Source organism: Pongo pygmaeus, chromosome 1 (assembly GCF_028885625.2).
Source record: "Pongo pygmaeus isolate AG05252 chromosome 1, NHGRI_mPonPyg2-v2.0_pri, whole genome shotgun sequence".
Taxonomy (NCBI): domain Eukaryota; kingdom Metazoa; phylum Chordata; class Mammalia; order Primates; family Hominidae; genus Pongo; species Pongo pygmaeus.
The window spans coordinates 99,948,442-99,976,430 of NC_072373.2; the positions used below are offsets into that span (position 1 = coordinate 99,948,442).

A 27,989-nucleotide genomic window follows, 5' to 3' on the forward strand; every position below is an offset into this window, starting at 1 on the left:
GGGAGCAGCTTTGTAGGGCTTGAGAGTCCTAGTCACCGCCACCCTCGGGTCCAGCTCAGGTTGGGGGCTACAGCTCCGTTCCTCCGGCACTGGGACGACACTCTCTGAACTGGCCTCCCAGCGTGCCGCCTGGCTGGCTGCCGACTAAACTTTTTTTTTTCTTTTTGAGACTGGGTCTCGCAGGTTGAAGTGCAGTGCCGAGACCATAGCTCATTGGGTGGCTGGGATTACAGGCGCGCGCCACCTCCCCGGCTCTCCGACTAGACATTATTTTATTTTTTGAGACAGAGTCTCGCTGTGTCGGCCAGGCTGAGTGCAGTGGTGCGATACTGGCTCACTGCAACCTCCACCTCCCAGGTTCAAGTGATTCTCGTGCTTCAGCCTCCTGAGTAGTTTGGATTACAGGTGGGCACCACCACGCCTGGCTAATTCAGTAGAGATGGGGTTTCACCATGTTGGTCCGGCTGATCTCGAACTCCTAACCTCAAGTGATCCGCCCCCCTCGGCCTTCCAAAGTGCTGGGATTACAGCGTGAGCCACTGCGCCCGGCCTAGACATTCTTAAAAGGCAAATTGGAACACATCCTCCGCTTGAAAACGCCAGTGCCCCCTGGGCCAGGGCGCCAAGATCCACTTAAAACCCTGCGGGTGAGGCATTAGTGATGAGCTCCTGCTTATCATTCCAGCCGTATCTGAGAGGAAGGCCACCAAAGAGTCAGGCCCTTTCAGCCTTGACCCTTGTGCGCACTCTGCCCGCTCACACCCTCTACTTCTTTACTGGAGAAGCTCTGACCTCAACGCCCCTCCTGTGCACCTGTGCTGCCCCCAGCCCCACTCCCACCTTGGGACGTTCCTGTCATGCTCAGAGCACGCTGGGGGCCCTGTACCACAACACTTGTCACACCTGCTAGGCTCAGGGACAGTGAACAACCTCAGTGCAGGGGCTGTGTGTGTTCTGAATGTGTATCCCCAAGTCTAGCAGAGTGTGCATAGATAGGGGTTCAATAAATGGATATTGGCCAGGCACAGTGGCTCACTCACACCTGTAATCCCAGCACTTTGGGATCCTGGCCAACATGGTGAAAACCCGTCTCTACTAAAAATACAAAAATTAGCTGGGTGTGCTGGTGCACGCCTGTAAACCCAGCTGCTCGGGAGGCTGAGGCAGGAGAATTGGTTGAACCCAGGAGGCGGAGGTTGCAAGTTGCAGTGAGCCAAGATCGTGCCACTGCACTTCAGCCTGGGCGACAGAGCGAGACTGTGTCTCAAGAAAAAAAAAAAAAGGATATTGAATGAATGAAGGCATGGATTCTAAGGATCAAAAGTGAAGCTTTAAAAATGTTAGGCTGGGCTGTGGCATTTTGGGGGCTCACGAAGGCCAAGAACCGTATCTTCTTTGAGTCCTGATAGCTAGCTAACAAGGTGGCACTCCTTTCAAAATATGTGAATAAATTCAAGATGGCAAAGTGACATCAAGCTGTTTAGTTATGGTCCCATCACACAGTCTGTGAACATCTGCTCAGTGAAGGGGGCAGGGCTGTGGGCCTCAGGGGCCAGGCACTGAAGGAAATACAAGCAGGCTTAGGAGGGTGTGTTTGTGGTGTGTCTGAAAACGCCAGTGCCCTCCTGGGCCAGGGCACCAGGATCCACTTAAAACACTGCGGGTGAGACATTAGATAGACAATGAGGACACCAAATCCAAGAGGTGTTTACTGTAATGAGTGTTCAAAGGGGTGGGGCAGGGTGGGGTTCCCCCCATCTGACCCTCTAGGGCTCTGGGGTGACTCATTCTTCCTTGGGCTCAGAGGTGGAGCTGATATTTTTTCCTCCAGTTGAGCCCTGCTCCCCCTGGCCCTTGGCGTTCTCAGTGTCTCCAGCCACTAGAGCCACGTTCCTCAGATAATTGATGTTGAAGCAGTTGACCTGTTCATCCCCAGGACTCAGGTAACAGCAGAGGGCAGGGTCTCGCCAGAAGTTACGTCGGGGACCACACAGATCATTGATGAAGGTTAATTTCTGATGAAGGAGAAAAGTAAAACAGATGATGGGGTGGGGAGGTGGTCCAAGGATGGATGTAGATACTTGGGTGCCCAAAGACCCCCTTTCATCAGCTTCTACTGCTCTCTCCCTGGTTCCCCTCTTGGGGCCCAGAGAGAGTGCAAGCCTGCCTTGCACAGCTGGATTCCTTGTGACTGACAGATGTGTACATCTGGAAATGCCAGAAGCCTGTGGCCCAGAGAAGGCATAATAGGAACTTACAGATGGGGAGCAGGTCAGGTCAGAGTGAAGACTTTTCTGGAACCAAGAAAAAAACACCTCCCCCACTAGTCATTACAACTGAAGGCTGGTTTGAGGTGCTAAAGACAAGGGGTGGCCTGCAGTTCTAGCTCTTTCCCTCCCCTCCCCTGCATTCCTCTGGAGACTAGACTCCACACACTCACCTCCTCCTCTGCACAGCAGGCCTGTTCCGGAAATGGCAGGTCACAGCAGTGGGCAGTCATGTTGTGGATCAGCCCAGGAATATGTTTACTATGTTGGTGTGAAAGGGCAGCTGTTAGGGTCTTTGGGCATCTTTTGGCATCAGATGGGGTTGGGATATCATGATTTTGCTTTTCCCAAAGGTGTCCCGAAAGGAAGTTTTTGGGAAAGGAAGAGAGTGGGGAAGGGCTAGGCAAGACTTACTGCTTGGTGAGAACTCTTTGGTTTCCACAGAGGTGGCCCATGAGGTTGGGGGTGACTCGACTGATGTCAATGGTCAAGATGTCCCGGTCATAGTTGGGGTAAGGAGCCCGACGGGCAAAGCACTCATCCCGAGTAGGGCTGGGGGGGTGGTGGCAACATGAGTGGTGGTGGGTCTTCACGGCATACTCCCGGTCACAGTATTTGTCAAGGGTATCCTCCCACTGTGGACCAGAGAGAGGGAAGTCAGAAGCTGGACACTTGGCCCCTTCTCTCCTGACCATTGACTTGCCTTATTGTCCCTGGCAACTAGATGAGGGGCTCCCAACCTCAGGGGCCCAAAGGGAATGGGAAAGAAGTAGAGGGTTAGGAGGCAATTGTTGATTTGTGGGCTTGGGAAGGTGGATGAGTGGAAGCCTGGATGAGGTTCCAAGCTGGTGCCGGGAGATGAGCTGGAACAGTCGATGGAGAAGGTCAGGTGAGGCCAGAGCTGGACGGATGGATGGATGGTAGACAGGTGCGTGTGTGGGTCATGAGTGGAGGAGGCCAGAAGTGTAGTACGAAGCTCAAGATGAACAGACTCAGGTGACGAACACAATGGATGGACGGACAGCCACAAGCAGATGAATGGGTGGACGCACTCACAGCAGGGGGTACATGGATGGATGGACTGGCAGGATCAGAGGTCGAAGATAGGCAGGCAGGCAAACAGGCTCTCGGGGAGGCTGGGACGCCCACTTACGGCCTTCCATGTACAGGTGTGATTGTTCCCCTGGCGGCAGCAGCGCTGGAACTCCCTCTCCAGCTGGATCAGTGCCAGCAGCTCCCTTTGTAGGGGGTCAGTAGCTGGCAGGTTGCGTGGCACAGAGCGGAAGCGCCTCAGGTGGCAGATGTTCTTGATATTGTCCAATGTGGGCGCCCCAGGAGGGAAAGGCAGCTCAAGACCCGAGGAAATATCAGGCTGATGGCTGGGGCAGGCCCGGAGCTGGTAGTGTGGCTGGGGAGCTTCCTCCTGGAAGCAGGAGAACCGAACCTCCCCCTGCCGCGTGCAGCACCAGTGGGGTCGGGTCTTGACCGAGAACTCGGCCTCACAGAATCGGCTCATTGCTTCCTCCCACTAGAGCAAGAGGGGAGGATCAGCCCACTTTCCACATTCCTGCCTTCCTCCCAGGCTCCAGGAAAGGACACTGGGCAGGCAGATAAAAAAGAAACAGTGGTTGTCCTCTGCTCCCCTGGCACACTGGGGAGGCCCAGGGTAGGGCCAGTGAACGGGACCTGAGGTTCCTTCAGACCCAGGCCTAGCGCTCTAACCCTTAAAACACACATACTGTCTGGGGGTTAAAGGACACCCCCCGGCATCAAGAACCCAACCTTACCACAAGTTTGGCACACTCTAGGCGGTTTGTGTGGCTGCGGCAGTGGCAGCAGCGGGAATATCCAATCTCCAGGAAATTGAGGGTCTCACCCTGGCGAGTGAGGTGGGAGTAGCTGGACTGTGGTAGGTTCCAGGGACCATATACCACATGCTGACGGTTAGGAAGGCAGATTTGGTTCAGATTGTCTGGAGAAGGCCGCCCAGGGGGGAAGCCATCCAGCCGGTGGCCCCAGCCCCCTTGGGACCGGCCCTGTTGGCAGTGCTGGGCTGCATTCCAGGACTCAGGTTCTGGATGGCTCTGGTCCCCAGATGGAGCTGGCATTCCTGGAATGGGGAAAACAGTGGGAAGTGGGGACATGTGGAGGAACCCACAAAGGCTGGATGAGCTGGGAGGATTGAAAGAATCTGGGGTGGAGGAGAAAGGGTTGGGAGGATATAGGGGAAAAGAGAAAGAACAATTTGTGGCTCTTCCTTTTAAAATAACTGAAAGGAAAAGAGAAGTGAGGTGTGAAAGGTGTCAGCTCACAGCCTGCCCCCACCTCCTCCTGCTTCTCAAGGCTCGGGCTTCCTGCTTCTCTCCCCAGGGTCCCGAGCACTAAGGCAGAGGGATGGACAGACCAAAGCTGTCACTCACCCTCTCTCAGCATGGATTGGATGATTATCTCCTCCTGATATGGAAGAGGTGGGTCTACTGGGGTAGAAGGAGTAAGTAAGCAAAAGCCATGTTGGGATGGCCATCTCTAGCAGAGAAAGCCTGGCTAGTTTATATGCACAAAGAACTCAGCAGAGACGCAAGTGAAAATAGATGCTATTTTTGCACATTTAATCACATAACTTTCTAAAACAGGTATATCCTCAATTTTAGAGATGAAGAAACAAAGGCTTGGAGAAGCATGTAACTTACTCAAGGTTATACAATTGGTGAGTGGCAGAGCCCACCATCTTGTCTGCCCCGAAGCCCACGCTCTGGGGGAAGGCCATGGGGTAAAGGTGGGTAAAGAAGAGAGGGAGGGAGCTGCTTACCTTCCTTCTGTTCACTGGGGTGCTGGAGAGAGGGCAGCTCTCTTTGGAGGGGGACAGCTTCCTGAGGGAGAGGGGGACCCACTGCAAGATAGGGGTGAGGGCACCAAGGAGCAGGGATCAGCGTGGGGTCAACAGGATCCATAGTGGGATAGAGGTGAGGGAGGGTGGGCAAGCGCTCACCTTCCTTTTCAGCAGGGAGCTGGGCAGGTAGCAGCTCTTCCTGTTGGAGAGGGGTAGCCTCCTGAGAGGGAGGGGGCTGCACTATAGAAGGGGGAATGTGTGAGCAGCCCACCCTTTCTCCTAGCCAGGGCTGGGAGAGGGGGTGAGGGCCTCTTCCCTCCTTTCCACCTGAAAAGTGGGATGTAGGCCAGATTAGAAACCTGGAGGGTCACTGAGGAGGGCATGGGGTGGTGACCTTACCTTGACTCTGTCCCTCAAAGGGAGGGCCATGCTGAGAGGTGTCAGGGTGATCCATGGGGAGGCTTCGGGATAGGGGTGGGGAGGGGGGAGCTGCGTAGCCAACTAGAGGCAAGAGGGGAGACATCAGAGCCCACAGTGCCTCCTGGAGTCCCAATCCCATGCTGCTCCCCCAAACTCTTACCTTCTTGAAAGTGCTCTGGCCTCAGCTGCCTCTGCCCTGTAGCCTTGAAGCCTGGAGGGAAGAAGGGCAAGTCAGGGGCCACTGGGAGGGCCTTCCCTGGACTTCAGCAAGGGATGGGGAGGCTGTGGAGATCAAGAGTGTAGGAGAGACAAGCAAGACACGAGATGCCCCTCTGTATTCACCTGCCCCGTGTCCCCTAATCCTCTCCCAGCCCCAACACACCTAGACATGACCAGCTGGGTTCTGAGAAAGCCTGTGGCGTTCTGATAGCTCCACCTCTACTGGCTCAGAGGTTGGGCCTAAAGGGAGTATGGCATACGGGATTGGGGAGGGAGGCCCTCATTTCCTCTGCCAGCGTCTTTCCCTCAGGGCTGTGGGTTGTCCTCCCCAGTCTCTGCTGGGATGCGTCTCTAGCTTTCAGAGGAAAAAGTCTGGACCTTGAGCTGGTTGGAGCCTACCCTATCCACCTCCTCCACCCACCCTCCTACTCCAGGCCCTTGAAACATCTTTAGGCCTTTGGTTAAGGAGGCTTCCTGAAGGTTGAGTGCTTCCCCTTCAGCCAGTCTCAGCTCCTCCTTAGTTTAGGTCTCAGTTTAGGGCCTGGGGGACTGGGACAGGCACAGGGAAGGGTCACTTGTAGGTGATCTGCAGACACAAAAGACCAGGAGCTGGGAAGAATGATGGCATGGGGCTTCACAGAGAAGTGGACAGATTTGCTGACATCCTCAGCAGCTTCCTGCAGGAGTGCCCTGGGTGGTTTTTTTTCCTTTTCTTTTCCTTTTTTTCTTAGTTTCCACCCATAGCATTGAAGGGTTCCTGTTTTGTTCAGGCATCAAAGCAGATAAAGAATGTGTTTGTGCTGGATGGAGGGTGGGCCTGTGGATGGACACCCCTCAGCTCCTCTAATCAGACAGGGAGTCAGTCAAGGCTTGCTGGGTCAGCAATCCGGTTTTGAGCAGCCTGGGGGCCCCTTTTCCCTCTCTTGCCTCTCCCACCAGCCACCTCCCTACATCCTCATCAGCAGGAGACCCTCACTCTGTGAACCCACCCCCCACTCAGTTGTCCATTTGACTGGGATTCTGTGTTTCTTGGCAGCAGTTTCTAGGAACCCCTCTCCTTCTGTGCGCCTGCTCTCTGCCTCCTTGGTTAAAGGCTCCACTGGCCCAGGCCCACTTTGGGCCTGCTCAGAAAAGGGAAGCCAAACGGAAAATCACTCTGCTAGTGATGAGCCGTCTGGGATGCCTGGACCCAGACCCCCTCCTAAGTGCTGATCCCCCAACTCACCTCCCTCAGAGGCAGCCGAAGCAACGGCCAAATAGGTCAAGACCAAGGCTGCTCTGGCTGTGGTCCCCATCCTGGGGCAACTGACCACTGGACACCCAGAGGTGGGTCCTCTCAGGCAAGTCTGGATGTGAAGGGCCGGCCGCTGAACCTTGTCTGGTGGCTGTTACTGTTGTGAGCTTCAGGACCGGCTCTTCTTTTATAATTGTCTGGTGTGATCTCCCGCCCTCCTCAGCTTCCTGCCATGACTCAGTCCCAGCTGCTCCTCCTCTGGAAGCCACTCCTCCCAAAGTCACCCTGAAGCCTCCTCAGAGGATTGAGAAGAATGGGACTGATGAGAGGAGAACATTCTTGTGAACTTCAAGAGAAACTGATTCAGAGAATCAAGGAGCAAGAGGTGTTTGAGCCCCTAGTTTGTGCCTCAGTTTCTCCATCTACATGCTGCCTTCTGTGGAGAGGGGATCTGCCAACTCATGAACTGGGGTTGGGGAAACAGGGCACAAAGGAGTTTACAGGGGGGAGCAGGAAACCTATCCAAGGGATCTCCCCTACCAGTGTGAGGTCTGGACTGTCCCTTTTCAATTTCCCTAACTCTCTGGGACAAAAAAGAGGGAGACAAAGTGGAACATCCTTTTATCCCACCTCTCCAGAGTCAGAGATGAAGAATATGACCAGCAGCTTCCCGTTTGTATTTATTTATTTATTTATTTGGAGACAGAGTCTCGCTCTGTCACCCAGGCTGGAGTGCAGTGGCGCGATCTCAGCTCACTGCAACCTCCACCTCCCGGGTTCAAGCGATTCTCCTGCCTTAGCCTCCTGAGTAGCTGGGACTACAGGCGTGTGCCACCATGCCCGGCTAATTTTTTGTATTTTTAGTAGAGACAGGGTGTCACCGTGTTAGCCAGGGTGGTCTTGATCTCCTGACCTCATGATCCGTCTGCCTCAGCCTCCCAGAGGGCTGGATTACAGGCATGAGCCACTGCGCCTGGCCCAATTTATTTTTTTTTGTAGTTTCATTCTCCTCACATCCAAACAGCTACAGCTTCCCTCCTTTTGTGGGGTCCCCAAACCAAGTCTCTTTTCAGGAGAGCAGACATGTGCCTCCACACAGTTCTGAAGTTCTGGGGGCTCCACACTGTCAGCTGGGTTGGGGTCTCCCATGTGAGGGAGGCTGATGGCTCTCGCAGGTTTCTGCCTCATCTATGTACAAAGGCTCAGAAAATTTCTTCGGCATTTGGGACCCTCGTGTTCTGTAGCTCCACCAGTCGCTGCACAGCCTCAGGCAAGTCCCACTCCCCAAGGCGACGATTATCTCGAGTCCGAATGTTCACTGTTCTCTTACTTTGCTCTTTCTGGCCAACCACTGCAGGTAGAGGAAGTTTGGGAACCTCAGGGCAAATTCATCCACATGAAATAGTTTCTTTTGCTCTGCAGAAACTTGAGAGACCTAAATCTTTAGGAAGGGTGGGAGCAGAGCCCAGATATGGTTCACAGAAAGGAAGTATTCAGCTGTGTCTGCTAATACTAAATGACCAGTCCTGCTCATCCTGAGGAGACAAGGAAGTGCTTCAGTCCCCGCAGGCCTTATCGCTTCTGGTCAAGAGCCCCAGGGTCAGAGACATTAGAGTCAAGCAGAGAAAGACAAACACTGAGAACCCCACAGAGAGAAAGAGAGAGAGAGAGAGAGAGAGAGAGAGAGTGTGTGTGTGTGTGTGTGTGTGTGTGTGTGTGTGTGTGTGTGTGTGTGTGTGTGTGTGTGTGTGTGTGTGTGTGTGTGTGTGTGTGTGTGTGTGTACTGAGAACCCCACAGAATCTGTGTGTGTGTGTGTGTGCACTGAGAACCCCACAGAATCTGTGTGTGTGTGTGTGTGCACTGAGAACCCCACAGAATCTGTGTGTGTGTGTGTGTGCACTGAGAACCCCACAGAGAGAATCTGTGTGTGTGTGTGTGTGTTAGAGGAAGGGGAAGGTGGCAGGAGTGGTGTGGCCTTCACACTGCCCCGCCTCCCCCCAACCACTTCTGACCCTTAGAACAGTTTCCTCTCATCAGTCCCACTCTGGCTCTTGGTGTCTGTTAGGGCTGGATTCACAGAGTGAGGGGCCTCTGCTGAGGAGGATGTATGCAGGGGCTGACTGGGCGGTAAGGGAGGGAAAGGGGCCATGTGCAAGTCCCTGGGATTGCGGCACAGCTTGCTCTGGGTGCTTGTGGGGCGAGTGGGGTGTGCAAAACTCAAGAATCAGGTAATCTGGCTGAGGAGTTTCCGCTCCTCGCCTTTGAGGCAGAGCTCTGAACCCTGGAAAATGAAAAAGGGAGCATGGCAGTGACAGAATTTTCTCCCTAAGGCCTTTCTCCTCATCCCTTAGGGCTGATTCCATCTAGGTCTAAAATAAACAAGGGTAATTAACACCGTATTAACCCTCCCGTCCCTTTCTCTCTGATACTCCCTTGGTTAATTAACCTAACAGACACCAACAGCTAGAGAGGAGTTAAAAAGAGGAAAACTATTTTGAGGGTCAGAAGTGGTTATGGGGAGGACAGGGCAATGTGAAGGAACACAGGGCCCAAATGAGTCAGGTGTCCTGAATCCTGGCTCCTACCTGCTCAGGTAATGAGCCCCAATTAACCCAAATATGCATTACCAGACTTGGTAAACTTAACAGCAAGAATGCAGATGGCAGGTGGGAGAACATCGGCTCTGAGGTTCAGCTTACCAAACTGAAAATTGTAGTGGGCAAGCTGGGCCCGGCGGACTCTCCGGCTGAGGGTCAGTCCAGAGTCAGCATCCAGGTCACTGACCAGTCCTGCAGCCCGCAGGCTCTGCTGTGCCTGCATCAGAGGTTTGGTGACAGGAAGTTAATTTACTGGAAAGTTGAGGAGCTAACAGTCTGATGCTCTTTTCCCTCAATGCCCCCATCTGTTCCTCCTCTCCCTGCCTCAGGGCTCTCCACTTCTCACCAGCAACCTCTCCTCATTTCATCTCCACATTGAGGCCTCCTCCCCATTCATCCCCAACCCCACAACCTTTCTGCCTCCTACTGGAGATGACCCCCCAGTTATTCCCTGGACTTTGCCTTCTAGCCACTGCTCTACCCAACCAGCTGTTCAACTCTGGTACCATCCATATCCTCAATTCTCTCTAGAAAGGAAAAATAAAACTGTGTACTCAATCCCAGTTTTGTGCCAAGTGCTCTTTTGGCGGCTTTCAACATTTGTTAATTGGTTTAATTTTCATACATCTCTACAAGGTAGGCATTAGTTACATTTTTTAGATACAGGATTTCCAGCATCTAGGACAGCAGCCACTCGAGCCCAGCCTTGTGGCTCCGAGGGCTGTGCTCCTTCCTCCACCACCCCTGCGGCCTCTTCCTGCCCACTGCAGGGCACCAGACTCTCTACTGGACCTGCTTCTGCCCCCTCCCTTGCCTCAACTCCTTACCTCTTTGGCATACTCCTCTTGCTCAGTCCCCACAGGGATGACCACCACCTGGAACGGGGACAGCCACAGTGGCCTGGTTGGGAAAGAACAGATGATGGCAAATTAGTCACTCTGGCTCTGGCCAGAAGTGTGGTTGTATGGAGCAGACTTGAGAAGGAAAGAGGCTGGCATATGAAGGGGGACAGGATCTGGAGCATAACTATCCGGTTTTGGGCCAGAACAGCAATCTAGGTCAGAGGTCTCACCATTTCCCACCGCAGCTTTCTGCCAGCACTCCCAACAGTCTTTCCACAGAACCGAGCACTGCTCGGTGAATGAGGACTGGACGCTCCAGGGCACCCGCCTGCCTTGAAAGGAAACAGGGGGGTGGATGGAATGGTGGAAGTATCACGAATTGTGTACCCAGGATCACCTTCCAGTTTTTAAGAAATATTCAGCTCTGGCAGGAGAGGGTGTGGAGGGTTTAGTTTTTAGGGCCAAAGGCAGAAGGACTTATTCCATGCACTGTTAAGGGAAAAGAGGATAGGGCAAGGTTTTATACCCCTTATACTGGAGGTCAAATCTCAGGGGCAGTTGGAAGTCAAGCTGAATTGTCCCACACTGATGTGGCCGGCCCAGGGCATCGTGGAGGTGCACGTCAATCTACAGGAAACAGATAGGAAGGCATGAGATAAGCCAGAAGCACTATCCAGGAACCACTATCCTCCATTACCTGTGCCATCCCACCCTTTAACCTACCCTCATCCCGGGCTACCACCCTCATCATGTCACCCAGCTCTATCATATGCTACCCCTCCACTTCACTCTACTCAACTCACTCTGGCAGTAGTTCTCAGCAGCTCTCTCCACCTAATAATGGTGTTATAATATTACCTGATGTCCACACCCTGGCCTCTCAATTCCTTGAGCTCTTCATCTCAGAGATCTTCACCACCACCCAGATATGGCTACACCCTTTATCCTGTCATCTCCCCCAATGGCTGTACCTCTGAAACTGTCCATCAGACACCCTACTCTGATTACTGTCTCTTGGTCAGCCAGCTCCGACAATTATTCCTTTTTTTTTTTGGGACAGAGTCTCACTCTGTCACCCTGACAGGAGTGCAGTGGCATGATTTCAGCTCACTGCAGCCTCTGCCTCCCGGGTTCAAGCGATTCTCCTGCCTCAACCTCCTGAGTAGCTGGGACTACAGGTACACGCCACCACGCCCAGCTAACATATATATATGTATGTGTGTATGTATGTGTGTGTGTGTGTGTGTGTATATATATACACACATATATATACACACACATATATACACACACATATATACACACACATATATATACACACATATATACACACACACATATATACACACATATATACACACATATATACACACATATATACACACACATATATACACACACATATATACACACACACATATATATACACACACACACATATATATACACACACATATATATACACACACACACACACATATATACATATATATATATACACACACACACATATATATATATATATACACACACACACACACATATATATATATGTGGTTTTTTTTTTTTCAGTAGGGATGGGGTTTCACCATGTTGGCCAGGCTGGTCTCAAACTCCTGATCTCAAGTGATGTGCCCACTTTGGCCTCCCAAAGTGCTGGGATTATGGGTGTGAGCCACCACACCCGGCCATGACAATTATTCCATTAATGGCACTTCAACCCACAGGTTCTTTAACTCCTCATTTTCTCTCCCATCTTCAGGCCCCTCCCACCTTTGTTTCTTATCCCATGAAGCTGTACCATTTTCCCTAGTTCCCCTTGTACCATTCATTGTTCTTCTGCACCTTAGCCTCCTACATCTTTGGCCCTGCAAGAGAACTGCTCAGTGCTGCCCAATATGTCACAAACCACACAGATGCAAATGCAGAGATTGATGCCACCATAGAAGTCAGTATTTCGAAATTCAGCTGGTCCCTGTCTGCTGCCAGCAATCCTTTGGGTTGCCCTAATAAGCTCTATGCTCTGTTCTCCTCAGGGATTTTCCAGCTTTTTGCTCTCTCTTTTTATGGCAGTATTTTAGCCAGCAACTTATTAGACTGATTCAACATAACACACACTTTATGCACTTTATGACTGTTATCTCTGTAACCTTAAGCACATTGTTTAACCTCTCTCAATTTTTTTCTTAGTAATAAAGATATTTTATTTGCCTACTATTATTGCCGAAATAAATCAGAAGACACACTTTCATTACTGTTAATATTTTAATTTCCTAACTACTTATTGAAGCAGCTAAATAAATACCATATGCTGGAATAAACATTTGGGACATAAAAATGAGAATACACATGTTACCTGAATAAAAGACCCCAACACTGTCAACAGCAACTTTGAGTACTCAAAAGATTTTAGCCAGGCAAGGCACATGGCTCACTCCTGTAATCCCAGCACTTTGGGAGGCCAAGGTAGGTGGACCACCTGAGGTCAGGAGTTCGAGACCAGCCTGGCCAACACGGTGAAACCCCGTCTACTAAAAATAGGAATACAAAAATTAGCTGGTATGGTAGCGGGTGCCTGTAATCCCAGCTACTGGGGAGGCTGAGGCAGGAGAATCGCTTGAACCCAGGAGGTGGAGGTTGCGGTGAGCCGAGATTGTGCCACTCCACTCTAGCCTGGGCGACAGAGTAAAACTCCACCTCAAAAAAAAAAAAAAAAATTAGCTGGGCGTGGTGGTGCACACCTGTAGTCCCAGATACTCGGGAGGCTGAGGCAAGAGAATCGCTTGAACCTGGGAGGTGGAGGTTGCAGTAAGCCAAGATCCGCCACTGCACTTCAGTCTGGCAACGGAGCAAGAGTCTGTCTTGAAAAAAAAAAAAAAAAAGGCTAGGCAGGATGGCTCACGTCTGTAATAATCCCACCACTTTGGGAAGCCAAGGCGGGCAGATCACCTGAGGTTGGGAGTTCAAGACCAGCCTGGCCAACATGGTGAAACCCCATCTCTACTAAAAATACAAAAATTAGCTGGGCGTGGTGGTACATGCCTGTAATCCCAGCTACTGGGGAGGCTGGGGCAGGAGAATCGCTTGAACCCGGCAGGCAGAGGTTGCAGTGAGCCGAGATTGCGCCACTACACTCCAACCTGGGCAACAGAGCAAAATTCGGTCTCAAAAAAATATATAAAAATAAATAAATAAAACAAAACAAACAAAAAAAGATTTTAGCTATATAACAGTTTTTGAGTAATTTCCTTTCTCTCTGTATCTTTTTATTTATTTATTTTATTGAGACAGGGTTTTGTTCTGTTACCCAAGCTGGAGTGCGGTGCCTTGATCATAGCTCATGCAGCCTCAAAATCCTGGACTCAAGTGATCCTCCCACCTCAGCCTCCTGAGTAGCTGGGGCTACAGGTGCCCACCATCACATCCAGCTAATTTTAAAATTTGTTTTAAATTTTTTGTAGAGACGGCTGGGTGCAGTGGCTCATGCCTGTAATCCCAGCACTTTGGTAGGCCGAGGTGGGCGGATCATGAGGTCAGGAGATCGAGACCATCCTGGCTAACACGGTGAAACCCCATATCTACTAAAAAAAAAATACAAAAAAATTAGCCAGGCATGGTGGTGGGTGCCTATAGTCCCAGCTACTTGGGAGGCTGAGGCAGGAAAATGGCGTGAACCTGGGAGGCAGCGCTTGCAGTGAGCCGAGATCGAGCCACTGCACTCCAGCCTGGGCAGCAGAGCAAGACACAGTCTCAAAAAAAAAAAAATTTTTTTTTGTAGAGATGAGGTCTTACTATGTTGCCCAGGCTGGTCTCAAACTCCTGGATTCAAGTGATCCTCTCAGTTCAGCCTCCCTAAGTGCTGGGATTACAAGAGGGGGCCACTGCACACGGCCTTTTCTTCATATCTTCAGCCCCCTCACTGACAACTCTCCTCTTCTCCACTCTCATTTCAGCAAATGATCCTGCCTCATGAAGAATTCAGATAATTGATACCATGGGATGGGAAGAGCCTCAACTTCCTGTTACCATGCCTATAAACTTCCTTGCATCTACCTTCAGCCTTTCCTTCCACCCTGGATACAATGGCAATGGTGATCCCTTCTATGAAGGCTTCTCAATCCTACCTTAAACCTCTCCAGGAACTTCCCTTTACAACTTCTTTTATAAATTCAACTTCTTCCTCCAAACAGACTTCCTCTCATCATAGCATTTATTTTATTTCTCATTTTATTATTATTTTTTTGAGACGGAGCCTCACTCTGTCGCCCAGGCTGGAGTGCAATGGTGCGACCTCAGCTCACTGCAACCTCGGCTCACTGCAACCTCCACCTCCTGGGTTTACAGGTGCCCGTCACCATGCTGGACTAATTTTTGTATTTTTAGTAGAGATGGGGTCTCAAACCCCTGACCTCAGGTGATCCACCTGCCTCAGCCTCCCAAAGTGCTGGGATTATAGGCGTGAGCCACCACACTCGGCCTGTTTTATTTTTACTTTTTGGGATGGAGTCTTGCTCTGTTGCCCAGGCTAGGGTGCAGTGGTGTGATCTTGGCTCACTGCAACCTCCACCTCCCAGGTTCAGCGATTCTCCTGCCTCAGGCTACTGAGTAGCTGGGACTACAGGTGTGTCCTAACACCTCACCCGGCCAATTTTTATATTTTTAGTAGAGATGGGGTTTCGCCACGTTGGCCAGGCTGGTCTCGAACTCCTGACCTCAAGTGATCCACCCACCTCGGCCTCCCAAAGTGCTGGGATTACAGGCATGAGCCACCACACAGGCCTCATTTATTCACCTTCTAACTCCACCCTCAGGCCCTACTTTACTGAAAATGGTCCTTTGAAATCCAGCAGCCTTTTTACTAAATCCAGTGGACACTTTTCAGTCCTTTTTTCCCCTTGACTTCTTTTCTTTTGAGACAGGGTCTCACTCTATCACCCAGGCTGGAGTGCAGTGGGACGCAATCTCGGCTCACTGCAGCCTCTACCTCCTGGGATCAGGTGATCCTCCCATCTCAGCCTGCAGGGTAGCTGGGACCACAGGCACAAGCCACTGCACCCAGCTAATTTTTTTTTTTTGGTAGACACAGGGTCTCCCTGTGTTGCCCAGATTGGTCTGCCATGTGTTTTTATCCCTATCCCCAGCCTCTGCCTACACTGCTCCCTCCTGAAACACATCTTTACTTGGCCAACACTCACCTTTCAGATTGGAAAGTGATTCCTGCAGGACACCTTTTGTAACCTCCTCGAGTAATGCTAACCCCAGCTAACATGCTCTTTTGGTACCAGCTCTTTTGGTACACAGCACAGATCTCGCAGCACTGATATGGCCTATTTACCTTCAACAGCCCTCAGTAGATTGCAAATTGCAAATGCCAAGAGGGCAGAACGTATATTGTTTTTCTTTATATCCTACGTAAGTTTAAAAATATTTCTTCGTGGCCGGGTGCGGTGGCTCATGCCTGTAATCCCAGCACTTTGGGAGGCCAAAGGGGGGTGGATTGCCTGAGGTCAGGAGTTCGAGACCAGTCTGGCCAACATGGCGAAACCCCATCTCTATTAAAAATACAAAAAAATTAGCCGGGTGTGGTGGCATGCACCTGTAATCTCAGCTACTCGGGAGGCTGAGGCAGGGGAATTGCTTGAACCAGGGAGCTGGAGGTTGCAGTGAACTGAGATCACGCCACTGCATTCTAGCCTGGGTGACAGAGTGAGACTGTCTCAAAAAAAAAAATTCTTTGTATCTATTAAATATTTACTAAAACAAAGCAAAAAATAAATAAATACACACTAACCAGGGTCCCAAGCTTACCTTAGGTCCATAGAAGGCACCATCTCCAGAGTTGAGGTCCCAGGGTTCTCCAAATTCCTTCAGGGCCTGTTTAAGGACCTTTGAAGGAATGAGACAAGAGTGGAATACATCATCTTAGACTTCAAAAGCAACACATCCAGTCAGTCCCCAACAAATGACCCACTCACCAGATGCCTCTGAGAACCTTGATGACTATTACTGTATTCTCCACTCCTTCCCACCAGAGAGTGGTTTATCTGCCTCTATTTCTCTACCTCCTACTCACCTGTTCGGCCTGGTCCCAAAGGCAAGGGTCCCCCAGGAAGCCAGATGGCCGGGTGGACAGTGCCAGGTGGAAGGAGAAGCCAAGAACGGCATAGACGGAACGGAGGAAATCAAGACAGCTTTGGATCTCTGCTTCCAGCTGGGGGCAGGAAATAAGGGTCAGTGAGCTGTGAGCCAGCTAGAGATCAGGGATGCTGGCAGTTTGAGGGAAACAAAGGGCAAAAACAGAGAGGAAGCAGAAGCAAACTAGGGGTAGAATGTAGCTGAATTATAGTACATACAGGGGGCAAATAAAGATCAAGGGTTTGCAGGTTCATAGGGAGAAAGAAAGGTGGTTTAGAAAAGCTTTGGTGGAGCCAGGGAAAGGCCACCTGATCTGTTGTACAGAAGATGTGAGCATCATCCTGCTGGAAGCACCGCAGTCGGGTCAGTCCCCCCAGACCACCAGAGGCTTCGGCCCGGTGTAGAGCCCCAAAGTCAGCTAGTCGCAGGGGCAGTTCCCGCCAGGATCTGGGCCGGTGGGCGAACATCAGGCTGAGGTTGGGGTGCAGAGGGGTCAGGGCCATAGGGAGGACTAGCCCCCGAAGACTGCTCCTCCACCCAATCTGCTTGCCTACTTTCTCTGCACCATCTGCTATAGCCCTCTCCAGCCTCAGCACATCCTCCCACTGAGTCCTGTCAATCCCACTCATCACAGTCTGAACCCTGAGGTTCAAAAGTGGATTTCTCAGTAACACAATAACAGACATCATTTACCATTTCCCTGTTCTGTGATGGTCACTGAGCTGAAGGAGGAGCCTTAGATAGCAACTTTAAGGAGACTGAGACCTAAAGAGGTAAAATGAGTTTCCCAAATTCACATGGTTAGCTAGGGGGAAGATTGTAGGCTCAAATCAGGTGTCCCAATACTCTTTCCAAGGTGCTTTCTTTTTTTTTTTTTGAGATGTAGTCTCGCTCTGTCACCCAGGCTGAAGTGCAGTGGCGTGATCTCGGCTCACTGCAAGCTCCGCCTCCTGGGTTCATGCCATTCTCCTGCCTTAGCCTCCTGAGTAGCTGGGACTACAGGCACCCGCCACCGCGCCTGGCTAATTTTTTGTATTTTTAGTAGAGACAGGGTTTCTCCATGTTGGTCAGGCTGGTCTCAAACTCCCAACCTCAGGTGATCTGCCCACCTCGGCCTCCCAAAGTGTTGGGATTACAGGCGTGAGCCACTGTGTCCAGCCCCAAGGTGCTTTCTATTATTTAATATTTAGCAATCTGATTGTAACCCTAGCTCCCAGCTTACCAGTGTGCAGGGCAGTTCATAGGCTTGAGGGCGAGTGTATCTGTGATATGCCTGGTAGAATCGTCACTCTGGGAGCTGGGAGGCCTGTCAGAGCCTGGGGGCTGCACGGCAAACATGTCTTCCTGATAATGCTCCCAGTGCCCTGACTGTTTCCAGAGTTTTGTAGAAAACAGTGTGGGAGTTTTCACCTCGGAGAAACCACGACGGGCATACTCAGCCTGGAGAGGAGGGTACAGACATGGAAGGTCAAAGTAACTGGAAGGAAAGCAGGTAGGGTGTCAGCTGTGTGATCTTCCTGGGCCCTCAGGCCATGCTGATTGCAACCACAACCTATTAAATACCAGGTCCCATCTCTATGCTCCCCAACTGCAGACCACACAATTGTAGTATTAAAGGTCACCAGCACTTTCAATATTTATGTTTATGATTCCAAACCACCCCCCCGGCCTTTTTTTTTTCTCTTTGAGACGGAGTCTCACTGTATCACCCAGGCTGGAGTGCAGTGGTTCGACATCAATTCACTGCAACCTCCCCTTCCTGGGTTCAAGGGATTCTCCTGCCTCAGCCTCCCCAGTAGCTGGGACGACAGGCACTGCCACCACACCGGCTAAGTTTTTGTATTTGTTTTAGTAGAGACGGGGTTTTGCCATGTTGGCCAGGCTGGTCTCGAACTCCTGACCTCAGGTGATCTGCACGGCTCAGCCTCCGAAAGTGCTAAGATTATAGATGTGAGCCACTATGCCCGGCCCCAACCCCCATCTTTTAACACAAACACCTTAGCTTCTTCTAGTCCCTCAGCCCCTCCCTGGTCTTCTTTCCTCTAGACCTGGGTCCCCTTACCCTGATAAACGCCACTAGTGCATTATACACCCTTGTCCCTCGTGGCAGGAAGAAGCAGCTCCCAGGGCTCAGTTCATGGAAGAAGAAGAGTTCCTGTTCCTGGGGTCAGGAATAGCAATATTGGGTCACTTCAAGGGCAAGGAGGTGGCTTTGGAACTCAGAACAACTGACGGAGCTGCTCAGTCTGTGTGACTGAATCTGCTCCCAATTTCATAATCAGGTTCTGTCATCTCTCTCCAACCCTTATCACCATCCCTCCCTATCTTCCCAATCTCTGTACCTTCCCAATGCGCCGGTGGTCCCGCAATTCTGCTTCCTCCCTCCATGCTTCCCAGGCCCTCAGCAATTCTGTTGTGGGGAACGAAATCCCTGACACTCTCTGCAATGTCTCTGGGGCCCCTGAAGACCTCCATAAGGATGATGAGTTCTGTGTGAGGACATAGGGGACCAAAGGAAAGATGAGGACTGAAGGCCCCCAACCTTTTTCAAGACTCATATGATACTCTCAGTGTTAAGTGTCACAGGTATGCCTCTTGACAACAATCCCACCAGTAAGATGAACACCTCCATCCTCTAGACACCCTTCTTCTAGATTACAGTGTTGAAATTGCCTGACCCTTAATTCCTACATACAACCCGGTCAGGCCTAACCTTACCTTGCCATCTCTTTTTCTCCCCATTCTCATTACCCCTTTACTTAGTTTCTTCCCATTCTAATCAATGACTGCTTAGAGGAGTAACCATAAGCTCTGGTCAACTGTCAGTCTATTCTTCCATTTATCAATATCCTATACAGCTGCTAGAAAAGTCAGTCTTCTACACCATATCCCATTCCTGGCCACATGAAATCCAAAAGCCTCTGCCTGCTCTCTCATTTAACAGTACTAATGAGCCGGGCGTGGTGGCTCACGCCTGTAATCCCAGCATTTTGGGAGGCCGAGGCGGGCGGATCACGAGGTCAGGAGATCGAGACCATCCTGGCTAACATGGTAAAACCCCGTCTCTACTAAAAATACAAAAAAATTAGCGGGGTATGGTGGCGGGTGCCTGTAGTCACAGCTACTCGGGAGGCTGAGGCAGGAGAATGGCATGAACTCAGAAGGTGGAGCTAGTAGTGAGCTGAGATCGCACCACTGCACTCCAGCCTGGGCGACAGAGCGAGACTGCATCTCAAAAAATAACAAACAAACAAACAAACAAACAAAAAAGTACTAATGAGAGGCCGGGCACAGTGGCTCACGCCTGTAATCCCAGCACTTTGGGGGGCTGAAGCAGGTGGATCACAAGGTCAAGAGTTCCAAGACCAGCCTGACCAACATGGTGAAACCTTGTCTGTACTAAAAATACAAAAATTAGCCAGGTGTGGTGGCACGTGCCTGTAATCCCAGCTACTCAGGAGGCTGAGGCAGGAGAATCGCTTGAACCTGGCAGGCAGAGGTTGCAGTAAGCCGAGATCGGGTCACTGCACTCCAGCCTGGGCAACAGAGCAAGACTCTGTCTCAAAAAAATAAAAATAAAATAAAATAAAACTGTTAAACAGTACTAATGAGAAACAGTCTATACGTGTGTGTGTGTATATATATATCTGTCACCCAGGCTGGAGTGCAGTGGTGCGATCTCGGCTCACTGCAAGCTCTGCCTCCCGGGTTCATGCCATTCTCCTGCCTCAGCCTCCCGAGTAGCTGGGACTACCGGCCATCGCCACCACACTCGACTAATTTTTTGTATTTTTAGTAGAGACGGGGTTTCACTGTGTTAGCCAGGATGGTCTCGATCTCCTGACCTCGTGATTCACCCGCCTCAGCCTCCCAAAGTGCTGGGATTATAGGTGTGAGCCACCACGCCCGGCCCCTATATGTATATTTTTTGAAACAGAGTCTCACTCTGTTGCCCAGGCTGGAGTGCAGTGGTGCGATCTTGGCTCACTGCAACCTCTGCCTCCCAGTTCAAGCAATTCTCCTGCCTCAGCCTCCCGAGTAGCTGGGACTACAGGTGCATGCCACCACGCTCAGCTAATTTTTTATTTTTAGTAGTGACGAGGCTTCACCATGTTGGCCAGGCTGGCCTTGAACTCCTGAGCTCAAGTGATCCACCCAACTTGGCCTCCCAAAATGTTGGGATTACACGTGTGAACCACTGCACCTGGCCGACAGTCTATATTTTACAGCACTTTTTAACTTTTCCTTTCTCCTGCATTAGTTGGTTTTCATTATCTTTTTTTTTTTGAGACGTTGTCTTGCTCTGTGGCCCAGGCTGGAATGCAGTGGCACAATCTCAGCTCACTGCAACCTCTGCCTGGCAGAGTTCAAGTGACTCTCCTGCCTCAGCCTTCTTCGTAGCTGGGATTACAGGTGTAGGCCAGCACACCCAGCTAATTTGTGTATTTTTAGTAGAGACAGGGTTTCACCATGTTGGCCAGGCTGGTCTCGAACTTCTGACCTCAAGTGATCCGCCTGCCTCAGCCTCCCCAAAGTGCTGGGATTACAGGTGTCAGCCACCATGCCTGGCCTGGTTTTCATTATCTTTATGAGGTGAATTTACTGGTAGGGCAAAAAGGAATTAATAGCTTCATTTTATAGATGGGGAAAATAAGTAAGATTTACCCAAGGCCACCACGCCATGGGGTTTTGCCATGTTGGCCAGGCTGATCTCAAGTGATCCACCCACCTTGGCCTCCCAAAGTGCTGGGATTATAGGCATGAGCCACCACGCCCAGCCTAAGTTCAGAGCTTTTTGCTCTACACATCTGCATTTCCCCTTGCTCCCTTGTAACTCATCCCATTCCATCTAGTAACTCATCTTGTCCAGAACAGTATTTTCTTTTCTTCTTTTTTTGAGACGGAGTTTTGCTCTTGTTGCCCAGGCTGGAGTGCAATGGCACGATCTTGGATCGCCACAACCTCCACCTCCCAGGTTCAAGCGATTCTCCTGCCTCAGCCTCGCAAGTAGCTGGGATTACAGGCATGTGCTACCACACCCAGTTAATTCTGTATTTTTAGTAGAGACGGGGTTTCTCCATGTTGGTCAGGCCGGTCTCGAACTCCTGACCTCAGGTGGTCCACCCACCTCGGCTTCCCAAAGTGCTGGGATTATAGGCGTGAGCCACCATGCAGAACAGTATTTTCATAAAAAGCATACCCTTCACTAAAGGTATTCTCCCTGTGCCTGTCAAATGGTGTTCATCTTCCTCCTGGACCACGCCCCCTCTCTCTACGACCCTTCCCTGTATGACCCATCCAGCTTGCTCACACCCTCCTGCTCCACCCCCCTTAATACTGACGTCATATTAGGGCATCTGAATTGGCTTCTGGGCCCTAGCAGGCTGTCCAGTATGTGCCATCAAACTGGGGTTTTTAGAATGTGGGGACAAAGTTTCTTTCTCCTGTATTCCCCGCTCAGCTTATGAGAGTAAAGAAAGGGCTTACAGGGCCAGGCTCAGTGGCTCATGCCTGTAATCCCAGCACTTTGGGAGGCCGAGGAGGGAAGATCACTTGAGATCACCCTGGCCAACATGGTGAAACCCCGTCTCTACTAAAAATACAAAATTAACTGGGCATGGTGGTGCGCGCCTATTATCCCAGCTACTCGGGAGGCTGAGGCAGGAGAATTGCTTGAATCCAGGAGGCGAAGCTTGCAGTGAGCTGAGATCACGCCACTGCACTCCAGCCTGGGTGACCGAGAAACTCGGTCTCAAAACAAAAAAAAAGGGGTGCCAACAGAAAGTATCACCTTCCGATTCTCCTGCTCATCCCAGTGCAAACATGAATTTTTTTTTTTTTTGAGATGGAGTCTTGCTCTGTTGCCCAGGCTGGAGTGCAGTAGTGCAATCTCAGCTCACTACAACCACCACCTCCCAGGTTCAGGCGATTCTCCTGTCTCAGCCTCCCGAGCAGCTAGGACTACAGGTGTGCGCCACCACACCCAGCTAATTTTTGTATTTTTGGTAGAGATGGGGTTTCACCATATTGGCCAGGCTGGTCTCAAACTCCTGACTTTATGATCCACCTGCCTCAGCCTCCCAAAGTGCTGGGATTACAGGCATGAGCCACCATGCCCGGCTCAAAATAGGAATCTTAACCTAACTCTGTCCCACAACTGACCGATAGCAGCTTCAGTCCTCCAATCTGTCCAGTATGCCGAAGGTGGGGGCCCTGGCAAAGGTCAACCAATGTGCCACACCTGGGAGAAAGAAGAGGCCAGTTAGTGATTTTCAGAATCTTCAGCTTCTAGCTTTCTCCCTCTCATGGTCTTTAGCTGACAGAAGAGGTGAAGAGAAAGGAACTGTCCTACTGAGAGAGGGCAATGGCAGATAAAAATCAATTCTCCGGCAGGGCGCGGTGGTTCATGTCTATAATCCCAGCACTTTGGGAAGCCAAGGTGGGTGGATCACGAGGTCAGGAGTTTGAGACCAGCCTGGACAATATGGTGAAACCCCGTCTCTACTAAAAATATAAAAATTAGCCAGGCATGGTGGCACATGCCTGTAATCCCAGCCACTCTGGAGGCTAAGGCAGGAGAATCACTTGAACCCAGGAGGCGGAGGTTGCAGTGAGCTGAGATCACGCTACTGCACTCCAGCCTGGGAGACAGAGCAAGACTCCGCCTCAAAAAAAAAAAAAAGAAAAAAAAAATCAATTCCCATTCCCATTTCTTTTTCTGGAGCAACACAAATTACCTTCTATCTTTCTTCCCTTATCCCATTTCTGGCCTTCTTCAATGCTTCCCCACCTCTCCGTTTGCCTTAATCTTGACAACTCTTACCCATATACTGTTGCTGTTGGACCTGTCACTCTTTCCTCAATCAAGTGAAGCTTAAAGGGGTTATCCTGGAAAAAGGTAGAAGGGAGATTGAAGAAAAGTGTTTATTCCCACAAAGATGTCCTGGGAGAGTCACCTCTTCCCTCCACCCCACCTTGAACAACTGGCGAAGCTGATCCCGTGAAGCCTCTAGCCTCCGGAAGGGTTGAGCAGCAGCTGTAAGTTCTTGGCAAATCCGCTCCAAAACAGGTAGCTCTGAGCCCCGGATTGTCCTGGAAAGAGGAGAATTGGTTGGGTTGCATCCTACGAGGTGCATCAGTCACCTGGGTGACAAACCTGTTGGCTAGCAGGTGAGGTCCTGTCCTTCAAGAGAAATCTAGAGTTATAGGCAAAGACAGACAGAGAAAATATAAATAGGAAATCAGGTAACAGATATTACAGCTGGAGAAAAAGCTCTATGCATGAAGTTAAAAGTTGAATGCAGGAAATCTGGATAGACAAAGTTAGAACAATAGTAATGAGGGCGATTAAGTAAAACTTGAATTTATGAAAGCTAACAAGTAACAAAGTAAGTTGTTTCTTCTTTTTCTTTTTGTTTTTTTTGAGAGAGTGTCTTGCTGTGTCACACAAGCTGGGTGCAGTGGTTAAGATCATGGCTCACCACAGCCTCAACCTCCCAGGCTCAAGTGATCCTTCCACCTCAGCCTCCCAAGTAGCTGGGACTACACGTGCACCAGCCAAGAAGGTAAATTTCAAGCAGAGTTAGAAGAGGGACATGGACTAGCACAGAAGGAGGTACTAATGTCATAGTTGAGACCTAGAGAAACCCTTCTCCTCCAGCTTCCTCATCCAAATGAAGCATGCCCAAGGCCCCTGAAAAGAGCCTCAGAAACCATCCCAGAATCATTCTCCTCCTTCCTTTCATTACTCACCTCTCCTTTCCCAGGAAGAAATCATGGTAAAAGCCATATTCTGTACTTGGACCTCTGCAGAGAACAGCACCTAGGAATTGTTCAGCTGCTGCCCCCAGGACATGGGTGCTGGAGTGCCAGAACACCTGGGTTCACAAAAAAGGGGTTCACAAGTTCATAAACTTCTCCCTTAACCCCTAGATCTCTGAGCTCTTCCTCACAGAAGCTGGTAGGAAAGCTGGTATGGTTCTTCTAGGAATAACTACCACAAAACGGGGATCCTAGATTTTGAGGGTGACCACTAAAAAGTAACAAGCTTAAAAAAAAAGGCTAGGTGCAGTGGCTCATGCCTGTAACCCCAACACTTCAGGAGGTCAAGGCAAGCGGATCATCTGAGGTCAGGAGCTTGAGACCAGTCTGGTCAACATGGTGAAACCCTGTCTCTACTAAAACATACAAAACTAGCCAGGCATGGTGGCGTGTGTCTGTAATCCCAGCTACTCAGGAGGCTGAGGCAGGAGAATCACTTGAACCCGGGAGGTGGAAGTTGCAGTGAAGCAAGATTGTGCCACTGCACTCCAGCCTGGGTGACAGAGTGAGACTCCATCTCAAAAAAAAAAAAAAAAAAAAAGACTGAATAGAAAAGAAAGAAGGCCAGTATCTTTTCTTCTTTCAGTGCATAGAAGCTCCAGCCCCACCCCTCAATCCTTGGTGCTTCCCAGTTCCAAAGCATAGAAGCTGGAGGCCCGTCAGTCTTCTGTTGCTCCTGTAAGCTTTTAGGGCTTCAGAATAATTTTTCTTTTTTTTTTTTTTTTTTTGAGACAGAGTCTCGCTCTGTCACCCAGGCTAGAATGCAATGACGCGATCTCAGCTCACTGCAACCTCCGCCTCCCGGGTTCAAGCAATTCTCCTGCTTCAGCCTCTCAATTAGCTGGGATGACAAGTGCTCACCACCACGCCCAGCTAATTTTTATATTTTTAGTAGAGAGGGGGTTTGTACTATGTTGGCCAGGCTGGTCTTGAACTCCTCACCTCAGATGATCCACCTGCCTCGGCCTCCCAAAGTGCTGGGATTACAGGCGTGAGCCACTGTGCCTGGCCAGAATAAGCTATCTTCTTAACACAGTGGTTACTTAGGTCTCTGTTTGGTCTTTTAGTCCTATTTTTTTCTGTCCCATGAATGTAGTGCGATAGGACTATTCCTCTTGGATTTGGTCACTATTTACACATAGATGGCAGGAGAACTCTATTTTTCTGGATCCTAATAGGCAAGGTCTGTGCTACCTGAGCTGACATGAAGAAGACAAGGTGGGGAAGTGACCAGGTTGTGTGCTCAGCTGTATAAGCCATGTTAGAATTTAATATACACTACAGATGACTTATAATGTACGTGCTCAAGAGTTGAGGGGGCTGAATTTACATATTTATCCTTTTGTTTTTCAACATATCATCTCTCTCCCTTTCACTAGCACAAATGTTTGCTTAATAGATCGAAGCTAAGTTAAAAACTTTCACCATGAGTTTCCTAACCAGAAATAGTCAAGACAGTCTGTGGTAGGTCTCCCTCCCAACTACAAATGGAGAAACTGAGGCAAAAGAATAAAATGTTAGAATTTCCTGCTTCAATATCTCTTGGTTTAGTAGTCACTGTATTCCTGATAAGAAAGAAACTTACTGCTTTCCCCTCTGGGGAATCGAATGTCAGAAATCTGAGGTCAGAATCTGTCTCCAAGGGCCGCTCCAGATCATAAGGTTCTCCATTCACTTGAGCAGCCACTGCAGTATCTGCCAGTGTTGAACTTCAGCAGTGGAAGGTGGGGATGAAGAAAAAGACAGGGTTACAAGGCACAAAAAGGAAAATATCACATGTTCTGATTCCTATATGAGAGTTTAAAAAGCTGATCTCACAGTGGTAGAGAATAGAGTGATAGTTACCAGAGGCTGGGAAGGATGGGGGAGGGGAGATGAAGAGGTTGGCTAATGGGTACAAAAATAGAGTTAGACAGAAGGAATATGCTCTAATGTTCCATAGCAGAGTTGGGTGAATACAGTTAATAATAATTTATTGTATATTTCAAAATAGCTAGAAGATTTGAAATAGTCCCAACACAAAGAAATGATAAATGTTTGGGGTAACAGATATCCTGAACACCCTGATTTGATCATTACATATTGTATGCATGTATCAAAATATCACATGTACCCCATTCATATGTTCAATTCTTATATATCAATTATTAAAAAGTAAATTAATGATTTAAAAAAGACAGGGTTACAATCCACAGTGGGGAGAAAGTTGCTCATCTCTCAGCAACTGTAAACTTGCAAAGGTAAAATGAGTTACAAGAGCAATAGAAGCTTTCATTTCTTTCCGCAATGAAAGGACAGAGACTCTGATGCAGAAACTAGTACAGATAAAACAAATCTCAGGCCGGGTTTGGTGGCTCATGCCTGTAATCCCAGCACTTCAGGAGGCTGAGATGGAAGGATCGCTTGAGCCCAGGAGTTCAAGACCAGCCTGGGCAACATGGAGAGACCCTGTCTGTATAAAAGAACAACAACAAAAAACAAAAACAAAATCTTCAGGAAAGGCTATCTTAATGGGGATGGAACAGAAACAAGCAGACCAAGTTTTTTTCCCCTGCTCAAGTGAAGAGAAAGTAAAGGGGCAGAAGGATAATCCTGGTAGTTACAGGATGGGCCTGTTACCTGATCTGCCGGGCTAGTTGGTAGGGGGTTGTATTCCATGCCACAGCATCAATTTTCTGGCCTCCAGGAAGTGATATCTTAATAGTCCGGGGTTCCTTCTGTGCCATGCTTGCTAATCTCTTTACCTGAGCAGCCCATAGCTCCTCAAAAAGGCCAAGCCGCTCTGCCAACCAGCGTGGAGGGGTCGACACAACTGCCTGGAGAGAAAGATATATTAGCAGGTAACACACGTCCCATCATTCTTTCTTAGAATTAGGGATGATGGCACTTTGGGGTGGTTAAGTGGACTTCGTCCAAATTCCTACTCTTTTAAGGGGATTGGGTGATACAAGACCCTAGGCTGGGGGCCCTTCGAGCTCAGAGCCCCCCAGACCGCTAACTCGAGAATTAGATAACGAGTTTAGATATGAGTCCTTTTCTGGGGACTCGGAGGACCAGGGAGAGGAGGAGTGGCGTGAGGCTGGGCTAACATAAAAATTTGGGGGCTTCGGCTGGGCTGAGTCTGATGCGGATCGGAACTTTGGGGGTGCCTCACGCACCGTGTGTAGCCTGCAAGCCTGTAAACCTTGGAGCCGGAGCCGCCGCCACCTCTGATACAGGGCCATGTTTCTTCAAACAGTGCCTACATCCTCAAACAGATTATCGCCGCTTCTCCTCCACATAATTCTTCATTGGCTTCTGGTCCAACAAAGTGCGTGTCTATTGGTTACTACGGCTGCCACTCTAGTCTGGCACCACCTCCAGGAACTCCGAAGAGGTACACCCCACACAGCACCAGCAGCGGTGTGAGTGGTTCCGGCTGACCGGAAGACCGAAAGTGTAACACACCCTCGCTATCCCCCAGACCCGTGGCGTTTCAGCTGAAACCCAAAAATAGCAATTAGGCGTCCTGGGGCTTTGAGGACAAGGGCAGGTGAACTTTTGAGGGCGAGAGTGGGAGAAAACCAGACAGGAAACGGTAGTAATTTCCCTTTAACTATACATTTTATTTTACATGGTCCTTA

General features: G+C 49.9%; 2 protein-coding genes across 11 annotated transcripts; both read right to left on the minus strand.

The window, feature by feature from the left end:
* Window positions 1-1,691: 1,691 nt before the first annotated feature.
* Window positions 1,692-7,616, minus strand: ECM1 (extracellular matrix protein 1). The gene is made up of 10 exons (XM_054474618.2): window positions 6,962-7,616; window positions 5,678-5,728; window positions 5,497-5,598; window positions 5,257-5,337; window positions 5,077-5,157; window positions 4,055-4,377; window positions 3,421-3,795; window positions 2,682-2,902; window positions 2,441-2,528; window positions 1,692-2,015 (listed from the first exon to the last, which is right to left on the minus strand). The coding sequence occupies exons 1-10, from the start codon at window positions 7,029-7,031 to the stop codon at window positions 1,785-1,787; spliced, it is 1,623 nt and encodes a 540-aa protein (XP_054330593.1). The 5' UTR covers window positions 7,032-7,616; the 3' UTR covers window positions 1,692-1,784.
* A 21-nt stretch (window positions 7,617-7,637) lies between these two features.
* Window positions 7,638-27,719, minus strand: TARS2 (threonyl-tRNA synthetase 2, mitochondrial). 10 transcript variants are annotated; one of them, XM_054474509.2, is made up of 19 exons: window positions 27,525-27,719; window positions 26,986-27,182; window positions 25,952-26,075; window positions 24,298-24,422; window positions 23,520-23,637; window positions 23,369-23,433; window positions 22,708-22,786; window positions 18,888-19,034; window positions 18,608-18,706; window positions 17,768-17,985; window positions 16,854-17,016; window positions 16,484-16,621; window positions 16,219-16,296; window positions 13,152-13,271; window positions 10,937-11,037; window positions 10,641-10,742; window positions 10,396-10,468; window positions 9,671-9,785; window positions 7,638-8,321 (listed from the first exon to the last, which is right to left on the minus strand). In XM_054474509.2, exons 1-19 carry the CDS (start codon window positions 27,588-27,590, stop codon window positions 8,173-8,175), a joined length of 2,277 nt encoding a protein of 758 aa, XP_054330484.1. In that variant the 5' UTR covers window positions 27,591-27,719; the 3' UTR covers window positions 7,638-8,172. The 10 variants fall into 10 exon arrangements, with proteins under 10 accessions (XP_054330484.1, XP_054330487.1, XP_054330486.1 ...); XM_054474512.2 differs by lacking the exon at window positions 18,888-19,034; XM_054474511.2 differs by lacking the exon at window positions 13,152-13,271.
* Window positions 27,720-27,989: the final 270 nt, after the last annotated feature.

Coding starts and splice junctions, on each gene's coding strand:
- TARS2 (XM_054474509.2), bottom strand. CDS start 27,590: ATGGCCCTGTATCAGAGGTGGCGGCGGCTCCGGCTCCAAGGTTTACAG. Junction 23,638..24,297: donor TTCTTCCTGGGAAAGGAGAG/GTGAGTAATGAA, acceptor TCCTCTTTCCAG/GACAATCCGGGGCTCAGAGC. Junction 18,707..18,887: donor ACCACCGGCGCATTGGGAAG/GTACAGAGATTG, acceptor TCCTGACCCCAG/GAACAGGAACTCTTCTTCTT.
- ECM1 (XM_054474618.2), bottom strand. CDS start 7,031: ATGGGGACCACAGCCAGAGCAGCCTTGGTCTTGACCTATTTGGCCGTT. Junction 5,338..5,496: donor CTTTGAGGGACAGAGTCAAG/GTAAGGTCACCA, acceptor CCCCTTCTATAG/TGCAGCCCCCTCCCTCTCAG. Junction 2,016..2,440: donor CCTGCTGTGCAGAGGAGGAG/GTGAGTGTGTGG, acceptor CTCCTTCATCAG/AAATTAACCTTCATCAATGA.